The sequence below is a fragment of the Medicago truncatula genome, chromosome 3 (assembly GCF_003473485.1).
Source record: "Medicago truncatula cultivar Jemalong A17 chromosome 3, MtrunA17r5.0-ANR, whole genome shotgun sequence".
Taxonomy (NCBI): Eukaryota; Viridiplantae; Streptophyta; class Magnoliopsida; order Fabales; family Fabaceae; genus Medicago; species Medicago truncatula.
In genome coordinates, this window is record NC_053044.1 from 22,052,415 (window position 1) to 22,077,592 (window position 25,178).

General features: G+C 36.2%; 2 protein-coding genes across 2 annotated transcripts; both read right to left on the minus strand.

The window, feature by feature from the left end:
- Nucleotides 1-8,961: 8,961 nt before the first annotated feature.
- On the minus strand, nucleotides 8,962-10,726 carry LOC112420316 (uncharacterized). The gene is made up of 3 exons (XM_024779140.2): nucleotides 10,415-10,726; nucleotides 10,156-10,257; nucleotides 8,962-9,538 (listed from the first exon to the last, which is right to left on the minus strand). Exons 1-3 carry the CDS (start codon nucleotides 10,610-10,612, stop codon nucleotides 9,044-9,046), a joined length of 795 nt encoding a protein of 264 aa, XP_024634908.1. The 5' UTR covers nucleotides 10,613-10,726; the 3' UTR covers nucleotides 8,962-9,043.
- A 366-nt stretch (nucleotides 10,727-11,092) lies between these two features.
- Nucleotides 11,093-12,982, minus strand: LOC120579555 (uncharacterized). The gene has a single exon (XM_039831980.1). It carries the CDS (start codon nucleotides 12,980-12,982, stop codon nucleotides 11,093-11,095), a length of 1,890 nt encoding a protein of 629 aa, XP_039687914.1.
- Nucleotides 12,983-25,178: the final 12,196 nt, after the last annotated feature.

Sequence of the window (25,178 nt, forward strand, 5' to 3'; positions counted from 1 at the left end):
ACCTCCTTTAAAAAATTAAATGGAAAGGCTAAAAAAAAATAATTAAATGGAACAAAAAAAATATATTGAAATATAATATTAGAAAATAAAAGAAAAGGTTTTCAATGTGAATTAAAGAGAGATGCTTGTAAAATCAATTGTCGAGAAGTAGTTTTTTGAAGTAGCATTCAACAACATTTGGCCAAAGCTCATTCCATTCAATTTTTGTGAGAACGGGTAAAATTATAATTTGGTGAGAATTACTTTTAGTGATTAGTGAGAATAGTTATTTTACTAAGTTACTAGAGTAAAACTTAGATTTTATCGTTAGTGACCGTTAGTGACATTTTACCGTTATTAGTTAAATGGCGTTTGAAGTAGAGAAACATTTGGATGTGAATAGAAATGGGTTAAGTCCATTAGGTTTTGGGTTAGGCCCATTAGAGGGATATACCACAAAACAATTGTCTTAGAGAAAATATCATTCATTTCATTTGAGACATTCTAGAGAGAGGTAGAGAGAGAAAGTGGGAGAAGAGAAGAACAAGGGTTAAAGAGAAGAGGGAGAGCTTGAAGAATCAAGGTTGGAGTGAGCTTAGGAGCTAAATTGAAGCCTGAGGTGGGATTAATCTTTATCTAAGGTAAGGGGGTTAGTCTTTATCATAATCATGTTCATTTATTGCAATTTTCATTATTTGTATGAAATGGGTTGAAATGAATGAATGGATAATTGTTGCTAAATTCGTGCTCCAACTTGATGATATGTTTGTATGCATGAATTGATGATAATTGTATGATTGTTGGTGAAATTACATGTTTAAATATGTAAAAATGAAAAGTTATGAAAATTGTGCAAAATTGATGAATTTGATATGTTGTAGTTGAATTGAGCTATGATTCATGTTCAATCGATGTTATTGTTGTTAATTGATGTTGTTGTTGATGAATCACTGCTTGGGTATGCATATTCATGAATTGATGATGAAAATTTGAATTGTTGTGGGTGTTTTGATGTAAATGGAAGAGTTGGGTGAATTGGCTAAAAGTGATATTAATTTCATGTTCAATGTGTTTTTTTGTATCCCTGTGAGTTAAATTACCTATAAACAATATGTGGAAACACATTTGGGCATTGGGAGATCAAAATTGGGAATTTTAGATGAAACGGGATTGGAAACAGTATTGTTTCTGCAGAATTCTGACTGTTTGCTTAAGTGAAGCTATAAGCGAACAGGCCAGAAGCACACTTCAGAAGCATGTTCAGAAGCATACTTTAGAAGCATGTTCAGAAGCATGCCAGAAGCTTCTTAAGAAGCAACCGTGCCCAGTTCAGCACCTTCTGATTTTTATTCCAAGCTTCCTAGGACCAATCTGAACTTCTTAAAACACTTCTTTTAACTTGTATAATCACTGTTATACACTTAATCCTACTGAAACATATCCTTGAATGAGAATTGGACTTGGTTTATGAAATTAAATCTAACTTTGAAAATTGTCAAGAACGTTGATTTTTCCGAAATTTGATCTTCAAGGGAATGGAATGGGGTTAAGATAGTATAGAGATTATATGACTACTGAAAATGGTATTGATTGGTTTCCTTGAGTTTTAATTGGTTTTTGGTTTTGAAAATGGGAGATTCTTGTGAAATGTCAAGAGAGACGAACATTGATAAAAATATATCCTTTAAGCCAAATCATCTTATAAATCTTTCATAATCATTTTTGTATGACTATATGGAAGTAGTTGAATGATAGTGGAGTGTTGAATGTGATAGTTGATGTTGAATGGCATTGTTGATTATTGATAAGCATGTTGATGTGTGATGGTGAATACTATGATTTAATTGTGTATGGACATGTTTTCTTGATAATGCAAATGTTGTGGAGATGAACAATATAATTGGATGTCGTCCTATATATTGTGTTGACAATTGTGATTGTGTCGCATTATCTAGTCTTGTTACATGTCCATGCATCATAGTCGTGTGGCTGTAAAAGGGTTAAGCTCTTTTACTTCGAGATTATTGTAAGGCAGGTGTGAGCCCTTACGTACGATGTGCAAGTGGCATCGAAAGGTGACGACCTTGTTGAGATTTGGTACCACATGCATTTATGTGTCAATAAGTGCATATCATGACATGAGTCTTATATGATGTATGTGATTGATGATTGTTCTTGATACTTGTGATTTAATGGTTGTACGTGATACATGTGAATGATGATTGTTCATAAAATGTAATTGGTGAATGTTCATGTCTTATGTGATTGGTGATTAATTGTTGTGGAGCATTGGGGATATGATATAAGTATTAATATGGGGGTATTATTATTGATCGAGTGCATGAATTAAACCGTCGCCTACCTCCCGCCCAACATTATCATCAAACCACCGCCCACCTCCCACACCAGCCCCATTTTTTATATTTATTAAATTATTCCACCAAACAGAATTAAACCGCCCCTCCTCTACGATTATACCTCCTACCTCCCCATATCTACCTGTTAAAACTCTATACCACAAACTCCTATTTTCAACCCACATACGCCAACACCATTTACCAAGTAATGCGAAATTAAACTCCCGAATCCTCCGCACTCCTAAGCCTCCATCCTCCTTTTTGGAACAAATAGTGTCCCAGTTAATCCAAGAAATTTTCCTAACCTCCTCACAACCCCCAAAAAAAACAATTAAAAATAGATTCAATAGAGGAAATGATACCTGCGGGAGCTTTGAAGAAGGAAAGAAAATAGACCGGAAGAGAGGACAAGACAGACTTAAGAAGAACTAAACGGCCACCCAAAGATAGATTTTTACTCTTCCAACCTGATAATCTGGATTTAATACGGTCAATCAAGGGTTGCCAAAATTATAATTTGCGAGGATCACCACCTATAGGCAGCCCCAAATATAGAAAAGGAACTCTGCCCAATTTACAATGAAGAATAGAGGCTGCCTCAGCCAACCAAGAATCATGAATATTAACGCCAACTAACATACTTTTGTGGAAGTTCACTTTGAGACCAGATGTCGCTTCAAAGAGAATGAGAAGAGTTTTCAGAGCTCTAATATTAGCCCAGCTTCGATTCCCAATTAACAAGGTGTCATCAGCAAATTGTAAATGAGTGATGGAAACAAGATTATTATTAGCCCCCACCTTGTAACCAGAAAAAACTCTAGCCTCTACTAAAGCATTCGTCATGACATTCAATCCTTCCGCGGCTATTAAAAAAAGAAAGGGAGAAAGAGGGTCACCTTACCTCAATCCCCGTTCAAATTTGAATTCATCTGTTGGGCTGCCATTAACAAGAACAGATGCTGAGGCCGTACTGACGCATTCGATAATCCACTTGCGCCATAATGTTGGAAAATTCATTTTTTTCATAACTGCTTCAAGGTAGAACCAATCAATTGAGTCAAAAGCCTTCTCAAAATCAACTTTGAATAAGAGCAAATCTTTTTTTAGTCGCTTAGCATCTTCCACAATCTCATTAGCAATGAGGATGCCGTCAAGAATCTGTCTACCGTGAATAAAAGCTGATTGAGTTTCCGAAATAACACTAGACATAACCCTTCGCAATCTGTTTGAGAGGACCTTTGAAAGAACTTTGTATAAACTTCCAACCATAGAGATTGGTCGAAAATCATTCAGGCGCTGAGGACACTCAACTTTTGGAATTAAAGTAATTAAAATACTATTGATATCTTTTGACAACTTCCCATTCCTGTGAAAACCAGATATAAAGCGCATAAAATCATTACAGAGTTCCGGCCAGAAATCTTTAACAAAACCCATATTAACATCATCTGGTCTAGGACTTTTGAAACTGTCACAATCCCAAACAGCTTGCTTAACTTCCTCAATTGTAAAAGGTTTGGTTAGTTCTCCACATTGACCTACATTAAGCATATTAAAATTGAGATTCTCAATGCTAGGTCTTTCGCCTGCCACGGATCGAAAATGAGATGAGAAATGGTTAAAAACCAGTCCCCTAATTCCTTCCACGCCTTCAACAGTAGTGCCATCAACAGTTAAAGAAAATATGGAATTTGCTCGCTGCCTAGAGGACATAATGCTATGAAAAAACTTAGAGTTAGCGTCACCCTCTTTCAACCAAAGTAATCTAGATTTCTGCCATTGCATGCTGGTGTTAATACGAGATAAGGAATGAAAATTTGCTGATAGAGAATGAAGCTCCTAAATTTCTTCCAGTAAAAGATCATTATCCTCCCCTTTAGCATCTAGAAAAGCAATACGATCTTGAATATTGCTTAAACGGCCTTCAAGGTTTTGAGTGTGGTTCTGATGCCAAGTGTTCAGGATTCCTTTAATCAACTTCAATTTTTCTTTAGGCTTAATTGCACTTTTGGACCCCTAACTAATTTAAATACAAAACAGCCCCCTATGTTTTGATTCTTTGGCAGTTTTGGACCCCCAAGGCAAAAAAATAAAAATAAAAATTGACACGTGGCATCTCACTTAGGGTGCCACGGCAGCGTTGACCGAGTCAACAATGGACTGGGGGTCCAAAACTGCCAAAGAATCAAAACATAGGGGGATGTTTTGTATTTAACTTAGTTAGGGGTCCATAACCGCAACTTTTGGAAAGATAGGGGTCCAAAAGTGCAATTAAGCCTTTTCTTTAAGGACATAGCCACCCCATCCCTCAATATGAAATGATTGCAAATTATCTCGAACAAACTGTTTGTAACCTGGTAATTCACCCCAACACTTTAGCATGCGCCTAGGGCGAGGGCCCCAATTATCTTCATCCATAGATAGCAAAATTGGGCAATGATCAGAAATACCGCGATTTAAGGCTCGTTGAATTAAATTAGGCCAACAAGTGCACTAGTCTTCTAAGAGAAGAAAGCGATCAAGACGGCTCATAGAGACGCCATCACCTCTAAACCAAGTATAATTTCTACCACAAAGAGGAAGATCTAAAAGGATATTACTATCAATGAATTGATTGAAATGAGAATAATCTTCAACAAAAGTGCCCACCATTCTGCTTTTGCGTTCAACTTGAGACCGAATAGCATTAAAATCACCACAAACACACCAACTAGATTCATGAAAATTGCCAATAACCAATCCAAGTTGATTCCAAACCTCCTGCCGCCGAAGGAGTTCACACGGAGCGTAAACATTTGCAAGAGAAAAATCAACCCCATTTTTCAACATTTTACAGTGAATAATAACAACATGAGCCATGCTCCTAGTAATCATGACATCAACCTCATCAGTGTCCCAAATAGTTAAAATGCCGCCGGAAGCCCCCACCGATGGTCTGTAAGAGAAACCGTAATTTGGATTACCCCAAAGCAAAGCACAAAAAAAATCATTAATAATTTCCAACTTAGTTTCCTCAACACATAAAATCCACAGACGATAAAATTTCAGCATCTAATTTTGAATTTCCTTTTTTTCTCAAAACTCCCCAAGCCTCTGATGTTATAAGAAATAAGTTTCATTTTGACCACCTACACCTGAACCGACACAACACGATTTAACAACCAGCTGAAAAGGCATCAACAATCGCATGTCTGCCCTCCACACCAATGTCACCTTTCATTATCTTCCTCTCTAATTTGTTAGGCCGCGAGAGAACTTGAAACATATTAGAGCAATCACCTTTGAATTGTAAATTAATAGCCTTACCAATATCGACAATATCTTTATCACCACCATTAGATTTATCACGCAAAGAAAGCCACTTTTTCCAATCTTCTTCCGATGTTGTTGAAGAGGATTTAGCATCGAAACACTCTTTATTTTTGCTGCCAATAGAGCAAGATGGAGCTGCTGCTTTCTTCTTTGTTTTCTTGAGCATACGAATTAGATTTTGACGATCTTTGTGTGACATACGAGCAATTCATCAGAAGGCTAATAAGAGAAGGATTGTGGGTAACTTTATGTCGCTGCTGCATCACCTTTTCCTTTCTTTTATGCGAGAAAACAACTCCAACATCTCCAAGGTGGCGATCCTTAATCCATTCGGAGCTCCATGGGCCCGAAATTGAATGAGATTTGTGTGTATTGGAACAAGAGGCTGCCTTTGTTGATTTCATTTTGCTTGCTGCACCTTTACGGATATCATTGGAATGAGTACAAGGCGATGATGATTGTCCTCTTGAAGGAACAAACAACACGGGATCGATATGTGTATCAGCCCCGGTTTTTGTTGAATATCAAATGATGTTGAAACATGGTTGTTTTGAGTGGCTGAAGGTGCAGCAGGATGGGCTGCTGTTTGCTTTGCGGCTGAGTTCTCCCATACCTCCTTGAGATCTTGAACTAATACATCAACTATGGGTTCATCAATATTCAATTCATCAAAGTGTTCCGAAAATTCAGAAGCAGAATCAGAAGCTTCCTCTTCAAAACAGACATCGCGAGCAAATCCCGCTGCTATTTCTTCCACAATTTTAATACTATAATGCTTGTCATCAATCAAAATATTCTCCACCGCATTGATAGTATCAAGACATTCTGTGCTAACTAAAATACGGGCAAAATCTAACCTCTCCAAATTAGTAGTGCAAGGATCAATTTTTAACATTCTTCCGCAAGAGGAGGAAATAAATTCAAGGAATTTTATATGCCAGACATGTAAGGGAACTCCATAAATTCGAAGCCAAACACCTCTTTCAGGCACATTATCCTCCGTCAGGGACCAAGCACGCATGTCAGTAAAAAAGCAATTGAAAAAATCAGCAGCTGCAAGGTAAACTGACATCATGTCTTCTTTACCGGAGCAAAATAAAATCACATTATCTCCACCTCTAGGTACTACACGAACATTTTCAAAGCCAACATCAATGATTTTCTGTTGAACAATTGGAATAAAATCCCCATTCAGCACTGTAGCCAACGCCCCTTTACTTGCCCAAACAACATCTTCATTATCAGAATGATACTTGCGCGTGACTTTTGCTTCACCAATCACCTTGGGTGCATCGCCGACATGACTATTATTTTTCTCTTTAAAGAAATTAGCATAAGGAATAACACCAGCTCCGCCGCTTAACCTTACTTGCTCCCTTTCCTCCTCACTACCCTTAGCATTCAATTTAACTTGCTCAAGTGCGCGTTTTCTAGCCAACGCCATTTCTTCCTTCTCCGAATCAATAATACCTCCATCATTGTTTTTTTCTCCCTCGTTAATTTTTTCCTTCACAACAATTTTTTCACTATTTTTCGACTTATTTTTTCCTCTCATAATATTTGATTCTTTTTTTTCTTTTTTCCCATCATCGGCGTTAATTTTCGACTTATTTTTTCCTCCTACTGCAGCCGGTTTCTTACCATCCTCCAACCCATTCAACAGTTCTGTTTTAACCTCACCAAACTTATCAAAGCGTGCAACATTCGCCCAAACTTTATTCTGACCAAAATAAATATTATTAAGAGCTTTCTGTAGTTTTGCGACGTCTGTCATACCCCAAATTTTGACCACTTTTCTCTATTTTTATCCATTTTATTCGTATTTTTAAAGCCGAAAATTTTCGTTATTTCAGACGAAATTTCGTCGGAGAGGTTACTTTAAAGTACCTCATTTGGTTTCCGAAAGGGACAATTTTAACTTTTGTTTTATTATTTTATTATATTTCTATTACTTTTGTTATTTTTCTTATTTAGTTAGTTTTCTTTATTTATTTATACATATGTATATGTATTGTCACGTGAGTGACAATATTATTATTTATTTTTTAGTCTCTTAGTTTTATCTTACCTTTTATTTTCCATCTTTTAATTTTTTTTTTTACTTTACATAATTTATTTTAGTTTGTTTTTATTTTATTTCGTATTAGATTTATTTTATTTTATTTTATCTCTTTTTTGATTAATTAGTGTCCAAAAAAAAAAACAAAGTGTCAATAGGTCTAAAAAATAATGTCCAAGGTCTAAAAATTCTTGGAAGTATATGTTGTCAACGTGAGTAGTCATGTTTGGCATGCTATTTTCAAGTGACCATTGAAGTTGAGGACCTTTAGTCACCTTTAACCCATCTTGGCCTTCTAGGACGTAGTGCGGTGGCTAATCGAGAGTACTCTTGAATTAGTTGATACGCGATACTACACCCAAACGAGACTTTCCGACGAACGTTAATTGGAATGGGAGTACTCCCGTCACCCGATAAATGTTCGGAAGTGGTTAAAGACTTTGGGAACTTGGTAGAACCCTTGTTACAAGTGCAATTTGAAACCTTAGTCCTTACCAAATGGTGTTGTTACCCTTGACTCCAACATTCACTACAAGAAAACAACGTTTTAGAGTCGGCCAGAAACCCACTCTAATAGGGCAAAAGCCGACGCTAACACTGAATTAGCGTCGGTGTCGGGGGCAGGCTAAAAAATTCGAAGTTACTGGATAGAGTCGGCTTATTTACATCCGAGGCTAATATAGAGTCGGCTTAGCCGAGTTTAACACCGACTCTTCGGTAGGCCGAGGCTATTAAATTCAAGATAAAAAAGTCAACAAAATCATTTAGAGTTAGCCACTCCGACGCTATCTTTTACAATTTAGAGTCGGCTGCACTAACTCTAAAGTCAACTTTAAGTCGGTCCACCAATTCGAGTAGAGTTGGCCATCCGACTCTACAGTCAACTAAATATTAGAGTCGGTTTATCCGACTCTAAAGTCAAATTCAAAAAGTCAAAATCATAAAAAAGTCAAAATCAACTTTTAGAGAGGGTATGCCCGACGCTAGTTTTTTTTTTTAATACCCTGTTCAGCAAAACATTTCATTTCATACTCTCTTTTGCATAACGATACCACAAATCTGCTAAATATTTCACTTTATATCATGTTTGCGCGTAGCGCCAATAAACCAGTTAGAACATCAAGTAAGCTACAAAAAGTAATATTGTACTAACATAAGAAACACATTTAGTGTAACACTTAAACTACTGTTGTGATGCTGCAAAAGAACCGAAAACTACAAAATATCAAAGTTACGACCACAGTAGCATGCTCATGTTATAATATATTACCAAAAAAAATTAGCACGTCCAAAAAAAGTCGTTCTAGTACTAAAAACTAGTCTAAAACAACCAAAGTCAAGAGTCACTATGCAATGAATGGTCATCCAAGTTGTCATCATAATGAGGATGTGAAAGAGGCTGGGTGGCACTACATGATCCGTTACCCGATCGACGGTCGCGCTCCATAACAAATTTTTTAAATTCAGCTATTTCAATCATCATTTGCTTGTTTAGGTCTATAGCCATTTGAGATTGAGCTAATGCATCATCAGCCTTCTTCTCAGCTATAGCAGCCTTCTCCTCAGCTCTAACTCTAGCTGCCCTCTCCGCCTCCAAAGACATCTCATACATGGAACCATGATGATCTCGAGATTTTTGAGTAAATGACGTGCACCCACGCCGAAGGTTGACAGACAAGTCTGCTGTACCATAAACTCGACCACGAGTACGACCCCCTGCAGACTCGGTCCACAACCTAAGCTTTGTTCCTCCATCAACCTCTTGCACACCATCTCCAGTTGTTTCATCAATTTGGGCTTGTACTGTACTTACTTTCTTTTTAAATGATTCCTGTTCAATAGAGAAAAAATATATAATATTTCATGGTATTCATTAACCAAAAAAAACATGTCATAGGCATCATTTATAGGTTATTCACATGGTTACAACATTGTTACAAAACTAATCTAACCATCATAATCGACATGCACAATTTTTGAAAAATAGAAATCCATATTATTACAAAAATGTACAACAGTGATAATCATTCATAACTAAAACTCACATATTATGTAAACAAAACATTGATCATTATGTCAGTTAACAACGACAAGAAACACTAGTATTTGCAAGTTATAACAATGCAGTTGAATAAATATCTAAGCATAGCATTAAGCAACCAAGTACACAAATGCAATCAATTATAAAAACTAAAAAGAGATAACATACAAAAGAATTAAAAGAAAACTCATCAACATTACTAAATTACCACATAGCGAATCTGCATTTTAGTTCTCAAAATTGTAAAGCTCAGAAGTTATCACATTATGGTTCTCTTGAAATGTAGGATTCAGAATTAGCCTACATTGTGTATAAGATATAATATGTAGGATTCAGGCAATGTATGATAGAAAGACACTAGCAGTAGCCAAATGAATGTCAAAAAATATATACAGTCAATAACTTACATAGGTCGCCTTTGATCTACTATCAACCCATTCACCGGTCTTCCTCTTGTGAGTATATATAAATAATTCATCAGGGTCCAAATCCCTTTGAAGATTATTGGACTACAAATCATAAAAGATTGAAATAATCAGTACAGAAACAATTAGTATAAACAATTCAGGAGTCAGTTTTCATTAATATGAGTGCCAATAGGTTTTACTAACATCAATAGACAACTCGGATAAAAGTCTTCAAATTCAAAGTGTCATTTTCACTTACGAGCTCAAGCGCCACATCAATATGAGCTTTGCGGCCTGAGGTGTGGACTGCTCCACCTTTTGTTGAAGCTCGATTGGCCTTATTTTGATTGGAGGATTTCAAAAAATTTGGGTTTGTTTTCCAGTAGGTTTCAAGACCAGTCCAAGCATCAACACTTATCCATTTAGGCCGCCCTTTCTTCCTTGCCTTTGTAAGCATGTCTGTTAGTCGTTTAGCTCCTTTTTGTTCAAACACGCGATAGACAAAAGCTTGATCACGAGGATCCCAAGATACCTTCTCCTACAAATTCAACAAGCAAACATTCATTAAGTATTGGCTAACAATTTCTACAAGCAAACTGGTTGTGTAACATAAACTAGTTGTACATGTCCTGCAAATTTCTACAAAATACACCACCAAGTATTGCTCACAATTTCTATATATGACAAAAATTAAAACAAATTAATATAATAATTCCTTTTTAAATAAAGAATATTCAAATATTATATCCAAGTATTGGCTCACTTTACCGAAACCAGTTACTGTATAGGAAAATTCAACAAGCAAACATTCATTAAGCCAAATCCAAAGCATCCTTGTATAGGATTGAAATAACATTTTATATTTCCAAACCAAATTTATCTTTCGTTAGTAAATATCGACACATCTTTCCATTAGATAAAGCCTGCATCTCCAAGTCTAACCTGCCTTTGGTTTACCCATCTTTCCATTAGATAAAGCCTGCATCTCCAAGTCCCCGCGAAAGCAGCATTCAGCCATGTCTTTTCTCGCCTTTTCATTATCCTTTGTTTTGCCCGTAATATTCATGACAGTGTAAAATATATTATCGAAGAAATTTTTCTCTATGTGCATCACATCGAGGTTGTGCCTTAACAAGTTGTCCTTCCAATATGGAAGGTCCCAAAAAATACTCCGTTTTCTCCAATTATGATGAACTCCATACTTATAATCTTTGTTAGAATCATTCAACTCTTTCAGCTTTTTCTCCCAACCAACTTCGGTCACTTTTGGAAAGATACTTACTACCTCCCATATCTCTTGCCCTGTGGAAATGTGAGGTGGACCTTTTTTCTCATCTTCATTTTTTGTAAAACTTCTTTTACTTTTTCTGAAAGGGTGATCAGGTGCCAAGAAACGACGATTACAACCAAACCAAGTATTTTTGCCACCATTTTTCAAGTAGAAAGCTTTTGTGTCTCCCATGCAATGAGGGCATGCCAACCTACCTTGTGTTCCCCATCCAGATAACATACCATAGGCCGGAAAATCATTAATTGTCCACATTAAGCACGCTTTCATTATGAAGTTTTGTTTAGTGGATATGTCATAGGTCAAAATTCCGTTGGACCACAATTGTTGTAAATCATCAATCAATGGTTGCAAGTAGACGTCCAACTTTTCTTTGGGGTTGTTAGGTCCAGGTACGAGACAAGCCAAAAACAAGTATGGTTTTGTCATGCACATTTCAGGGGGAAGATTGTAAGGGGTAACTACTATCGGCCAACATGAATACGGACCAGCAGACGCTTGAATGTAAGGAGTAAATCCATCTGAACACAAACCTAACCTTACATTTCTTGGTTCCCTAGCAAATTCAGGATATACTTCATCAAAGTGTTTCCAAGCTTTTCCATCAGACGGATGGCGAAGAAGGTTTGAATTGTTTTTATTTTCCTTATGCCATCTCATTTCAGATGCAGACTCGGTTGATGCATACAATCTTTGTAATCTAGGAATGATAGGGAAATAAAACATTCTCTTCGCTGGGACATCTTTGTACTTTCCCATACCAATCCTACGAGGAAAGAACCTAGGAGCAGAACAGAATTTGCACTCAGATAACTTACTATCATCCTTGTAATATAACATACAACCTTTCTTACAGCAATCGATCTTCTCAACCTTCAGCCCTAACTTAGACACCAGCTGCGTTGCTTGGTAACAATTCTCGGGAAAGCATTTTTTAACTGGGCATACATTTTTAAGCATTTGTGCAAAAAAATCTATACCTTTTTGTGGAACATGCCAGTTAGCCATAATTGACAGAAGTTTGACCGATATGGATAACTTAGACTCGGTAGCCCCCTCGTAGATGGGCTTGTTAAAGGATATCAACTTGTCATAAAACTTTTTAGCATTTGTATTAGGCAACTCACCCTCGGCCAATAACTCATTTCCTATGTTAGCATTCGCATGGGGGACATCTTCATAAAGCCTAAAAGCATCATACAACATTTTATCCATCACATCAAATTGGCCGTCATGATGCACATGGTCGTTACTACCCAAACCACCACTCTCATCAACAATGGGTTTCACTTCTCCGTGTTCAGTCCAAATCCAATATTCTGGTTGAAATCCATTCTGGTACAAGTGAAGTCTAACATTCACTGGTGTAGATATCTTGGTACACTTGCATTTTGTACACGGACACCTTATCCCTCCTTCAAATATACAAATCGGTTGTTTCAAAGCCCTCTTCACAAATTTTTGAACACCACAAACATACTTTTTTTTCAATCTGTGCCTATTAGCATTTACCCTATTGTACATCCAAGAACGATCCATTTTCTATAAGGCAAACAATTAACTTGTCAACCACAAAATAAGTTAGAAAAAAAGTACAAATCACTAAAAAAGTGATTGTCTTTGTGGGTTTTTTTTAGTCGCTAAGTTATAAGAAGCTAACTTCTAAACTATTATGTCATGTTCAGTCAAAAGATGAGAATATATGCTATTCCAGGTTCCAAAATGATAACTATTTAATTATTTTTAGGCAAAATATGAGAAGAGGACTAATTATAAAGTTTGATCACATTGAGCAGATTGCATTTTCTAAAAAATTAAAGATTTAGCAAACCAGCCAATATTAAATATAGAACAAACATGAGCAGATTGCATTTTGTAATCTGTTTTCTTTTTTTAAAAATTCTGAATTTTTTAATCCTACTAAATCCTGAATCATACGCAAACAAACTAATATTAAGTTTAGAACAAATAGAAATCAAACTAAAATTGGGGATTTAGCAAACCTGCCAATATTAAATTTAGAACAAATATGAGCAGAGTGCATTTTCTAATCTGTTTTCTTTTTTAAATGCAGAATATATGTTTCATTGGATTATAAGGATATTATGAGAATGAATGAAGGTTACCTGAGTTGAAGAGATTGACGGAACACAAGACGAGAGTTGAAGAGTGCTGCAAAGCAAGATCGGAAACAACAAGCAAAAAGACATGAAGCGAAAATTGGGTGCGTTTACTATAAAATTATATAAAATTGTCTAAAAGTGCTATAACAATTGTAAAATTGCTATAGAGAAAAAACAGACTATGAAAAGAAAATCAATCCTAATAAAGTACCACCTTCCTAGAGTGACATGCATCAACTGACTAGACTCTAAATATTAGGCTCTTTTATTTTTAGTGGAAAATTTATTAAAACTACACCAACACAAGAAGTGATCAGTGAGTAAAGCAAAGCAACAATACAAAGCTGGGAAAGGAAAAGGCTTGTACACAAACCCAAAACCCCAAATCTCTACCCATTCATAAGGCAAGGAAACAACTACACCAGGAAGCACACAAGTACACCCCACCTACCACTATAGCCGCAACACAAAACTAAAAATAGAAGTCCCTGATCTAAAACACCAGATCAGTATGCAGCGTACAAAAAGGCACCAAACCAGATCAGCAAGCTACACACAACAACTCACAGGACAGTTCTGCCATGACGGAATCGTTGCTATTGTATATTCCATCTTGTTGGGAGTAAGATACTTATGAAGATTACCATAACTTCCAGAAATAAAATTACACTAAAACTTAAATTGTGTAAACTTTGGATTGCTACTGAAAAAGCTACAGAGATGCCGCATATAGGCGTAACATCCACCAAATTAAAAAACACCGAAAAGCTAGCCACCGAAGGCACAGAGGGTGAAACCCCAACAAAACTTCACATTCCAAAAACTTCATAATTCAGATTTATAATTTACATGAACATCTAGACAAGATATGACTATCAGAGCAAGCAGGAAAGTATTAATAATCACAAAATGCCTTGTCTTAATCTGAAGTTGTTGGAAACCATAGCAAACTCAATTCGCAGTCAATGATTTCTAATACCCAGCATAATGATTTCTAATACCCAACCATAATGAAGTGAATGAGTGTTGAGAGGAACAAATTTGAAAAGATTAATCAGTCAAATTTATGAATAGTTGATACTATTTTTACTAACATTTAATCAGGGAGTCATACACAAACTAATGCATAATATAATCTCATGAAAAAAAAATCACACATTGGATGCTAGAATGAAAATATAATTTTAAATGTTTAACAATTCAATCAAACTTATCCAAATATGAAAATACAATAAAACTTTTTCAAATATGAACATACTAAAGAAAGGCTCTTAAACTGCTAAAAAAAAGTAAATTATATAAAAATATAATTTGTATATTGAGCAGAAAATAATAGAAGAAAAAAAGATTGAAAACTTTGAGTTATATGTAATATTTTTCTTTTAATCCAACAATCCCTACAATGTTTTGCATCTTACACAACACATTAATCCACTATGCATGACTACCAAAATTCACCAAAAAAAGAAAAAACAAATTATAAACTCACTCATCATCACACACTTCTCAATCTTCACACTCTCTTTACACGTTGAAGAGCCAAGAAGATTCTATTCTAATTTCTAAAACTAAAAATACAACATCTAAGAGCCAAATAATAAAAAAATATATGTATTTGGATTAGCTACACAACATCTTATTATGTTAATCATAAACATTAATCCTTCTAAGATCCAAATAATAAAAAAAATATATGTATTTGGATCAAATAATAAAAACACCAGGAAAAAAATTAAGATAAATTAAACACAAGGAAAAAAACTGATAAACAAACAAGTTCAAAACCTACTATTAATCAAATAATTAAAACATTGAAATAAGAGAGTTGTGAGAGGTTGAATCAGTGACCCATTTGGATCTTTCTAAAGTTGAATTAGTGACTTACCAAAGAAGGGTTAAGGGTTAAAGTAGAATAAGTGACCCATTTGCATTTTCTGAAGTTGAATGAGTGAATGAGTGAAGGTTGAGGGTTAACGAAGAAGAAGTGTGATTGACGAAGAAGAAAGGTCAACGAAGAAGAAGGTTTAATGAGTGACCCATCTCAGTTTTTTCATCCGTTATCCATAGAGGAGTGTGATTAATGAAGGATTTGGGTTGAATAAGTTATTTTGAGTGGTGAAAAGTGATTCCTGCAAGAACTGAATCGGTGGGTGAAGGGCACGGTGAGAAGCAGCTGAGTGGTGAAAAATGATTCTAGGAAGAGAGATGAGTGTTGAGTCTGATGAAAAGTGATAGGGTTTGTAGATGAGTGGTGGAGATTATTTTGGTAAATGATTTAATTTAATTTTTTACTAAGTAAGTGTGAAAAAAAAAAGAGGGAAAATATTTTGGTGTTTTTTTTACTGAGTAAAGAGAGGGAAAAAAGTGTGTGAAAAAATTTAGGGTAAAATTTTTATTGACTTGAATAAAAATAGTTTTATAGTAATTTTTATATAAATTTAAATTTTTTTAGCAAAAAGAATAGAGTTGGATAGGCCAACTCTAATTTTGTTATAAAAATTAATATGTGGGACCCAAGCGTGCTGCCTCGGCTAGGCCGACTCTAACATTATTTATAATTAAAGAAATATCTTAAATTCATATAGAGTGAGCTTGGCCGACTCTACGTGAACACTAGTAGCGTCGGTGTCGGTGGCCGACGCTAAAATCTGAGGCTAAAATCAAGTTTTCTTGTAGTGATTGTGAACTTAACCTCATCATGTATTCTATGTACTTTAACATAACTAGGAATACATGCATTCATTCATAAACAACTTTTTCCATCAAAACTTGAAGGATTTAGACAAATTTTTTGCAAACATCACGGTTATGGACCTTGTAAGAATGAACACCAAGAGATAGAACTTCAAAAATCTTAATTAAGCTTTCGCTTTCGTTAAGTACTTTTTTTCCTTGGTTTCGTTCTTACCTTGTGAAAAGGAAACATATTGCAATATCTTTACAATTTTCAAATGAAACCATGTTCCTCTGCCATGTTTACCTTTGATAAGTCCTTCAAAAAAAAAAATTCCTTTTTGCATAAGCATATCATGCATCATTTTGCATTCATAGTTTTCTAGTCCATGTCTCATATTTTGTTTCTACCTACAAAAGGTCAATCCGTCAGTAAAGTGGTTCGATGTCTTCATCCAAGTTCGGCTCGCATATGCAGACACTCGTGTAAACACAAAAGATGGATCAACTTGAGCAAGAAGTCCAGGAACTTCGTGGAGAGGTAATAACACTTCGGGTTGAGGTAGAGAAGTTAACTAGCCTTGTATCGTTGCTGATGGTTACAAAGGATCCACCGCTTGTCCAACAAAGGCCTCAACCACCATATCAGCCAGTGTGCTCTCAAAAGCCTCGACAACAGGCTCCTCGGCAGTTTATCTCTCAGAATCAGGGTTCTCAGCGGCTTATCCCTCAAAATCAGGTCCGAAAAAGCATCGCAGTGTGACCCAATTCCTGTGAAATATGCGGATTTGCTTCCCATTTTGCTTAAGAGGAACCTTGTTCGAACCCTGCCACTTCCTCAGGTGCCGAATCCGCTGCCATCAAGGGGCACCAGGTCATGACACTGAGCAGTGTTATCCTTTGAAGGAAGAAGTTCAGAAGTTTATTGAAAATAACACCTGGTCCTTCGATGACCCAGATATAAAAGTGCTACTTCAACAACAACATCTGACTCCTCACTCTGTTGCCGTTGTTAGGCCCACCACCAATATTGTTCAAGATCCGGGTTATCAACCCTAGTTTCGACTAAGTCAACAACAGTATCTGGCCTCTCACTCTGTTGCCGCTGTTATGCCCATCATGAATGCTGCCCAAGATCCGGATTATCCGCCCCAGTTTCAGCAATATCAACAACAGCCTCGACAACAGGCTTCAAGAACACTTATTGATCCGATTCCTATGAAGTATGAAGTTTTGTTTCCAATGTTGCTTGAAAGGAATTTGATCCACACAAAGGCACCTCTTTCAGTGCCGGCAATATTGCCAGCAGGGTATAAAGCTGATATCTCTTGTGCCTTACATCAAGGGGCACCAGGTCATGATATTGAGCACTGTTTTGCATTGCAGAAGATAGTTCAGAAGTTGATCCAAAAAAACCTCATACCTTTCGAAGAATTTGAATTTGAATGTGCAAGTTAATCTGCTATCGGATCTTGGTACCTAAGGTTGACACGTGGAATGTTTAGCTGCAATTGGGTCGTTGCTAATGTTTATTTCTATTACTCATTTGTTCAAGTAATATGTTGGTTTGTTGCTTTCTGTCTTTCAAAAAATCCTTTCGTCCCATTCGAGATGAAAGTTAAATTGTTTAGGGTTTTTGCTTTATGTATTTTCATCATTAATGAAAGGTCGTCTCGATCCCGACTTTGTTTTATTTCGTGCTTTTTCTGGAAAAATGGTAATATAATAATCAAATCATTTTCGCATATCTGCATGATCATAATGTTTATATCAATAATCAAATCATGCGTTAATAAACCCGTTGAATACTTTAACCCTGTACTCTCTCCCAACTTTGAGTTCCGTGTATCCGAGACCGAAGAAAAAGAGAATGAAAGTTTTCCAATGAGATTTCTCGCTTACTGGGCATCTTGGCTGTCGAAGCTACAAATATCAAGAAAGACTGTCCAGAAGAGGACTTTCATGTACAAAGACTGGCACGAGATGCTACCATCTGCCTTGCAGGGATATTGTACTTCATGCACACTTCAGCAGGGGCAACCCCGTCACCATCCCTCAGTATTCAATATAAAGGCAGTGCCCCACATAGAGGTCAAAGTTCTGTCAACGGAAGTTCCAATGAAAGCTTAGCTTGATTGAATTAAAAGTGTTATTGTCGTGTGCCATGGACAGTTATATCAAAAGGATAAAGCAAGTAGGCTCGTCCCCGTGTCAAGAAAATGGCTTTGTGCTCAAAAATATGTTACCTGATTCCAGGGGCAAATGGATGCCAAATTAAGAAGAATGGTGATGGATTTGTACGTCCTGTGAATACCGATGCAGTCAAGAAATACTTTGTTAAAATGAAAAAGCTCGATAAGTCGCAAACCTGAAAAGGCGGCTTAGGAAAAAAAGAGCGTCTCGATGGACTGAAAACCTAAAAGGGCGGTCCATGCAAAAGTTAGAGACATATAAAAAAAAAAAAAAAGTGTTTATCCCGATAGGTTGAAACCCACAAGGGCGACCTATGCAAAAGTTAAGGATTGTGACAAAGTAACTGTATCTGGTCGGACATGACTCACTTGAGGCATTTTAGTCGTCAAAAGACCTCCGACTCATGGCAAGGTAATTGCATCAAATCAGATATGATTCATCTGGGGCATCTTAGCTGTTAAAGGGCTTTCGATCTGAAGCGTTTGCAAATCAAAGACTCAGAACAGTGGAATTCAAAGTTGGTAGGGGAAACAATAGTTATCGTGTTCAATGTACCTTTTCCATATAATTACCATTTTCCAAACTTTTTAAAATCCGTGGAGCCACACCTTTTGCAGGCTTCCACTCCATTTACATTAATTTGAGCCTATGCCCATTTATTTGAAATTCTCATTTATTATGTTTGCAAATTTTTCTTCTATTTTTGATGTTAATACTTAAAGCAAAAAAAAAAAAATTCTAAATGTCTTCTAAAAAGCATAAACATGTACGTCTTCTTTGAACTTATGAGTAGGTGAAACATACATCACATCCGTCTCAAGAACAGTTAAGCTATCCAAGGTAACCATGACCAAAAGCCGTGAGATGACCTCTGTCAAAAAAAAAAAGTATAAAAAAAAAAGAGGGAAAAAGAGCTCGCTAAGTCGAAAACCCGAAAGGGCGGCTTAGGCAAAAATGAGCATCCTGGTGGACTGAAAACCCGAAAGGGCAATCCAGGCAAAAATTAGGGGCATACAAAAAAGATTTATTCCCGGTGGACTGAAAACCCGAAAGGGCGGTCCAGACAAAAGTTAGGGATTCAAAAAATAATAAATAAAAAAATGAATGAAAAATGAAAAAACAGAGGCATGACAGCTCAAGTGGGTCAATTGGAAGAATCACTTTGTGCTGGTTTAAAAATGGCGACTTCTGCCAAATGGTTGATTGATGGGTTTCATCTTGAGAAATGACAACTTCTGTCTGTGGTTTGATTGATGGCAACTTCTGTCTGTGGTTTGATTGATGGCGACTTCTTCCAGTGGTTTGAATAAATGGCGACTTCCGCCAAATGGTTGATTGATGAGTTTCATCCCGAGAAATGACAACTTCTGCATGTCCTTTGATTGATAGCGATTTCTGCTGGTGTTTTGATTGATGGCGACTTCTGCCAAATGATTGATTGATGGGTTTTATCCTAAGAAATGACAACTTTTGTCAGGTTTCTGATTTGTGGGCTTTATCCCCAAGGAATGATTACATAACCATCAACTAAGACATTATAATGGGTCGTATCCCCATCAGTGCTTTGATTATTGGGTCGTATCCCATCAGCGGTTTGATTATTGTGCTTTACCCCACTAGTGTTTTGTTTGGAGGACTTTAACCTGTCAGTGTTTGACTCACCGCCTGTATTGGTATCCCCGTTGAAGATTCTCGAGTGTTTGTTCTGCGATGCCGGGCTACTTCCTTTTAGGACCTGTCCCAATCTTGTCTCAACAGTCTTCCGTTGTACTATCATATGTATCTCGTACTTGTTCATTCATTCATGCATCCATAGCATGCATACAAATATCATACATGCATGGTTGCATTATTACCCAGTTTCTTATTTCAGTGTATCTCGTAAAAGTGTCATCCCCAATGTGTCTGATTCAGAAATGTTACCAATCAATGTTTATTTCAAGGGGAAGGTCCCACCAAATCTACCTTTGTACCAATACAGTTCAGCTCCCCAGTACCTTATGTAAGATATCCTGGTACCGGTAGCAGGTGACTTTTATCTTGTTGGTCGTTACCCTTGTTGAGGTAACTGACGGTATTTCTTTTTCGTATGTTGGTCGTTACCCGTGTTGAGGTCGTATGTTTGGTCGTTAGCCCTGTTGAGGTAACTGACGGTATTTCTTTTCTGTATGTTGGTCGTTAGCCTTTTGAGGTAACTGACGGTATTTCTTTTCCGTATGTTTGCTCGTTACCCCTGTTGAGGTAACTGACGGTATTTCTTTTCCGTATGTTGGTCGTTACCCGTGTTGAGGTAACTGACGGTATTTCTTTTCCGTATGTTGGTCGTTACCTTTTGTATGTTGGTCGTTAGCCCTGTTGAGGTAACTCACGATATTTCTTTTCCGTATGTTTGGTCGTTACCCCTGTTGAGGTATCTTTTCCGTATGTTGGTCGTTACCCTTGTTGAGGTAACTGACGGTATTTCTTTTCCATATGTTTGGTCGTTACCCGTGTTGAGGTAACTAACGGTATTTCTTTTCCGTATGTTGGTCGTTACCTTTCGTATGTTGATCGTTAGCCCTGTCGAGGTAACTGACGGTATTTCTTTTCCGTATGTTTGGTCGTTTCCCCTGTTGAGGTAACTGACGGTATTTCTTTTCCGTATGTTGGTCGTTACCCCTGTGGAGGTAACTGACGGTATTTCTTTTCCGTATGTTGGTCGTTACCCCTGTTGAGGTAACTGACGGTATTTCTTTTTCGTATGTTTGGTCGTTACCCCTGTTGAGTTAACTGACGGTATTTCTTTTCTGTAAGTTGGTCGTTACCTTTCGTATGTTGGTCGTTACCCGTGTTGAGGTAACTGACGGTATTTCTTTTCCGTATGTTGGTCGTTACCCTTGTTGAGGTAACTGACGGTATTTCTTTTCCGTATGTTGGTCGTTACTCCTGTAAGGGTAACTGACGGTATTTCCTTTCGGATGATGGTTTTAACCCAATAAAGGTAATATACAGTATTTCCTTCTTTATGTTTGTCTCTACCAAAATAACGGTAATAAACTGTATTTCTTTTCCTATGTTTGTCCTTACCAAAGAAACATATTGTATTTCCCTTCGCATGTAGGTCGTTACCCCAATAAAAGCAATAGACAATATTCCTTTTCGTACGTTCGTCTTTACCGCAGTAATGGTAATAGACGGTATTTCATTTCGTATGTTCGTCTAAATAGTCTTTCCTCCCCAGTAATACTTATAAGTTTGTTCCCCAGTCAGTATATCCTTGCCGTCGTTGCATTCATAATTGCATCATAGGCACTCATACTATTATGTTCATAAGCATTGCATTTCTCAGTATTTCAATTGGTCAAAATTGGCGTACTTAATATTTAAGTCTCTTCCACCCGTTGATTTAAAAACTTTATCCTTTTAAATCTCCGTGACGGAGAAACTTAAATAGGGGCATCTGTCATACCCCAAATTTTGACCAATTTTCTCTATTTTTACCCATTTTATTCGTATTTTTAAAGTCGGAAATTTTCGTTATTTCAGACGAAATTTCTTCGGAGAGGTTACTTTGAAGTACCTCATTTGATTTCCGAAAGGGACAATTTTAACTTTTGTTTTATTATTTTAGGCTTAATTACTCGTTTGGTCCCTTAACTTATATTTTGGTTTCGTTTTGGTCCCTTAACTATTAAAAGTTTCGTTTTGGTCCCTTAACTTACTTTTTGGTTTCGTTTTGGTCCCTTAACTATTAAAAGTTTCGTTTTGGTCCCTTAACTTATTTTTTGGTTTCATTTTGGTCCCTTAACTCTTCCTCCGTCAACCACTTTGGTCCTTTATGTTAGATGAATGTATTAGAGTTAAGGGACCAAAACGAAACTTTTAATAGTTAAGGGACCAAAACAAAACCAAAAAATAAGTTAAGGGACTAAATGAGTAATTAAGCCATTATTTTATTATATTTTTATTACTTTTGTTATTTTTCTTTTTTAGTTAGTTTTCTTTATTTATTTATACATATGTATATGTATTGTCACGTGAGTGACAATATTTTTTTTTTTTTAGTCTCTTAGTTTTATCTTACCTTTTATTTTCCATCTTTTAATTTTTTTTTTACTTTACATAATTTATTTTAGTTTGTTTTTATTTTATTTCGTATTAGATTTATTTTATTTTATTTTATCTCTTTTTTATTAATTAGTGTCCAAAAAAAAAAAGTGTCAATAGGTCTAAAAAATAATGTCCAAGGTTTAAAAAAAAAAATTTCAAGTTAAGTGTCAACTTTAATATTCCTTTTTCAAAATTCACCATAATTGTCCATCATTCCATTAAACCAATTTTCCTTTTTTCATCAACCTCCTCACCTATAAATAGAGCCCTCATTCCACACAATTTTACACACCAAAAGTTCTCTTGAGTTGTCAAAGAACTTTTCTCTCTTCTCCTATTTACCTTGTGTTGACGAGCTATTCTTTTCTTCTCCTTCTTTTTCTGTCCCTTCGGAATAAGTCCCTTCGGAAAAGTCCCTTCGAAATTTTGTCCCTTCGGTTGTCCCTTTCTTTTATTTTCTTGCATTTTATTTCTTTTCAGCAGTTTTGCATTTTATTTTATTTCTATTTAGCATTTTAATTATTGTTATTTTATTTCCGACAATTAGAATGTATCTAGGTCCATTGTAAATATCCATAAATGAGAAGTAGCACCGACACATGCACCGACACTATCCCACTTTATTTACCGCTTTACGCTTATTTTATTTTTACGCCGTTACGCTAGTTTACCGTTAGTTTAGAAAAAATCATTTTACCAAAAAATTAAATATGCAAAACTCCAAAAATATTTTCTTAATAAACCTTGGTTTGTAACCCAAGTGTTTTTTTTTTTTTTTTTCCTTTTATTTTCTTAATCAAATGCTTTATTGAATTAATATTCATATTAGACTTGATTTTCTTGTAATTAAAACTTGACCAACCTCACCTTATTTTCTCTCATGCCTTGAGGCCTCTTATCTCTTCTTAAAACCATTTTCTAAAATTTAAAATCAACCAAACCCACCAAAAAAATTTTTGAGGTGAACTACATTGGTTTTGATCCCTTTCTTTAAGGGTATGTAGGCAAAGGAGTTAATCCTTCCAAATCAAATAAAAATAACCAAAAACATACTTCTTCTCCCTCCATTCTTTCACTTAGATTTTTAGGTAATAATTTTCAAATAAGCAAATCAATTTAGCACAAGATAAATTAGGTAAGAGGTTCCTACGGAGTACCGTAGACGCTTAGGGTGCTAGCACCTTCCCTTCGCGTAACCAACCCCCGAATCCAAAGTCTTAAGGGTTTTTACTCATTTTTTCCCTTCCCACAAATAAAAATTGAGAGTTCAAAGATTTACGATTCAAATCAATTAATGGTTTGATATCCGAAAATCACGAGCACAACGTCCTTCACATTTAAATAACGCACAAAACCATAATTTTGGCCACGAGCATTCCTATTTCTAGCCACATAAACATCCGATAGAATACCACAAACCTCAAATGCCTTACGAATATCAACATATTGCAACTGATCAGGTAAGTTTGTGACATAGAAGGAAGCCCTAGAGGCAGAATTGTTACCTTGCGAAATGGTAGATGGAGAAATTGAAATAGAAACAGGTCTGGAGTGTATTTCATGTCTGGTGCAAGATCTTCCACGTCCAGTCCTGGAATGATGGCGAGTAGGAGCATGCTGAAAAATGCCTGGCTGTGAATGATGATAGTGAGCCCGAGAATGAGAATGGTGTGTGTGGAACCTGCTGCTGCTATTTGGAAACCCTAATTCTGCTGCAAACACACGTGAATCACAAGAGAAGTAGCGTGAGTTGTAACACTCCTATTTCTATTAAAGCAAATAATCATGCGAATAATACATTTATTCAAAACCATAAACATGTATATAAACTTCAACAGTCGCAGCGGAATATAAACCAGAGTAACTCAATTATACATGTCATGAATCAATTATTTCATCACATAGATAAATCTCAAAAATCCCAACATACGGGTAATCTCCAAACATAACAAAAGTCCAACAAAACTATTCTAGACCGACACAACGAAGCCTAGATCAGAGCCGACTAAACATCTAAACACCGATATCGGAGAAAGCTCCTGATATCCACCAAGCACCAAAAACTCACCGAGCAACTAAACCTGCACAACGTCTACCCATCCATACAGATAGGCAGGCGGTCCATCACAGATCCACTGGGGGTAAGTATTACATCATCATAATCCACATAACAGTTAACATGAACATTTTCATCATAAACATCATGCACTTGATCAATTATAATATTCCCATACATATACTTATATCAAACCCCAATATCTCACATCAATAATCTCAAATCACATGTGTCATGAACAAATATCAATTTACAGTTATTCATACACAATTACCAATCATATATATCATGAACAATACCCCATCATATTCCATGAACAATCATCAATCACAATTCCACCACTTTCATGAGTTTAACAATTCACATAGTTAATCATAACATGACACAACAATCCATCAAATACAAACATCACCATCAATCACTTACAACCACAAGTACATCAAGTAATTTTCACAACTAGGACTCATGTCACCTCATGATATGATCCTAGACACAACACCTATATGCATGCGGTTCCGTTCATCACCAATATTTAGGCCGTCGCCCATCATCACCAATTGGATATATAAACATATCCGCCATCACCAAATATGTATGCATG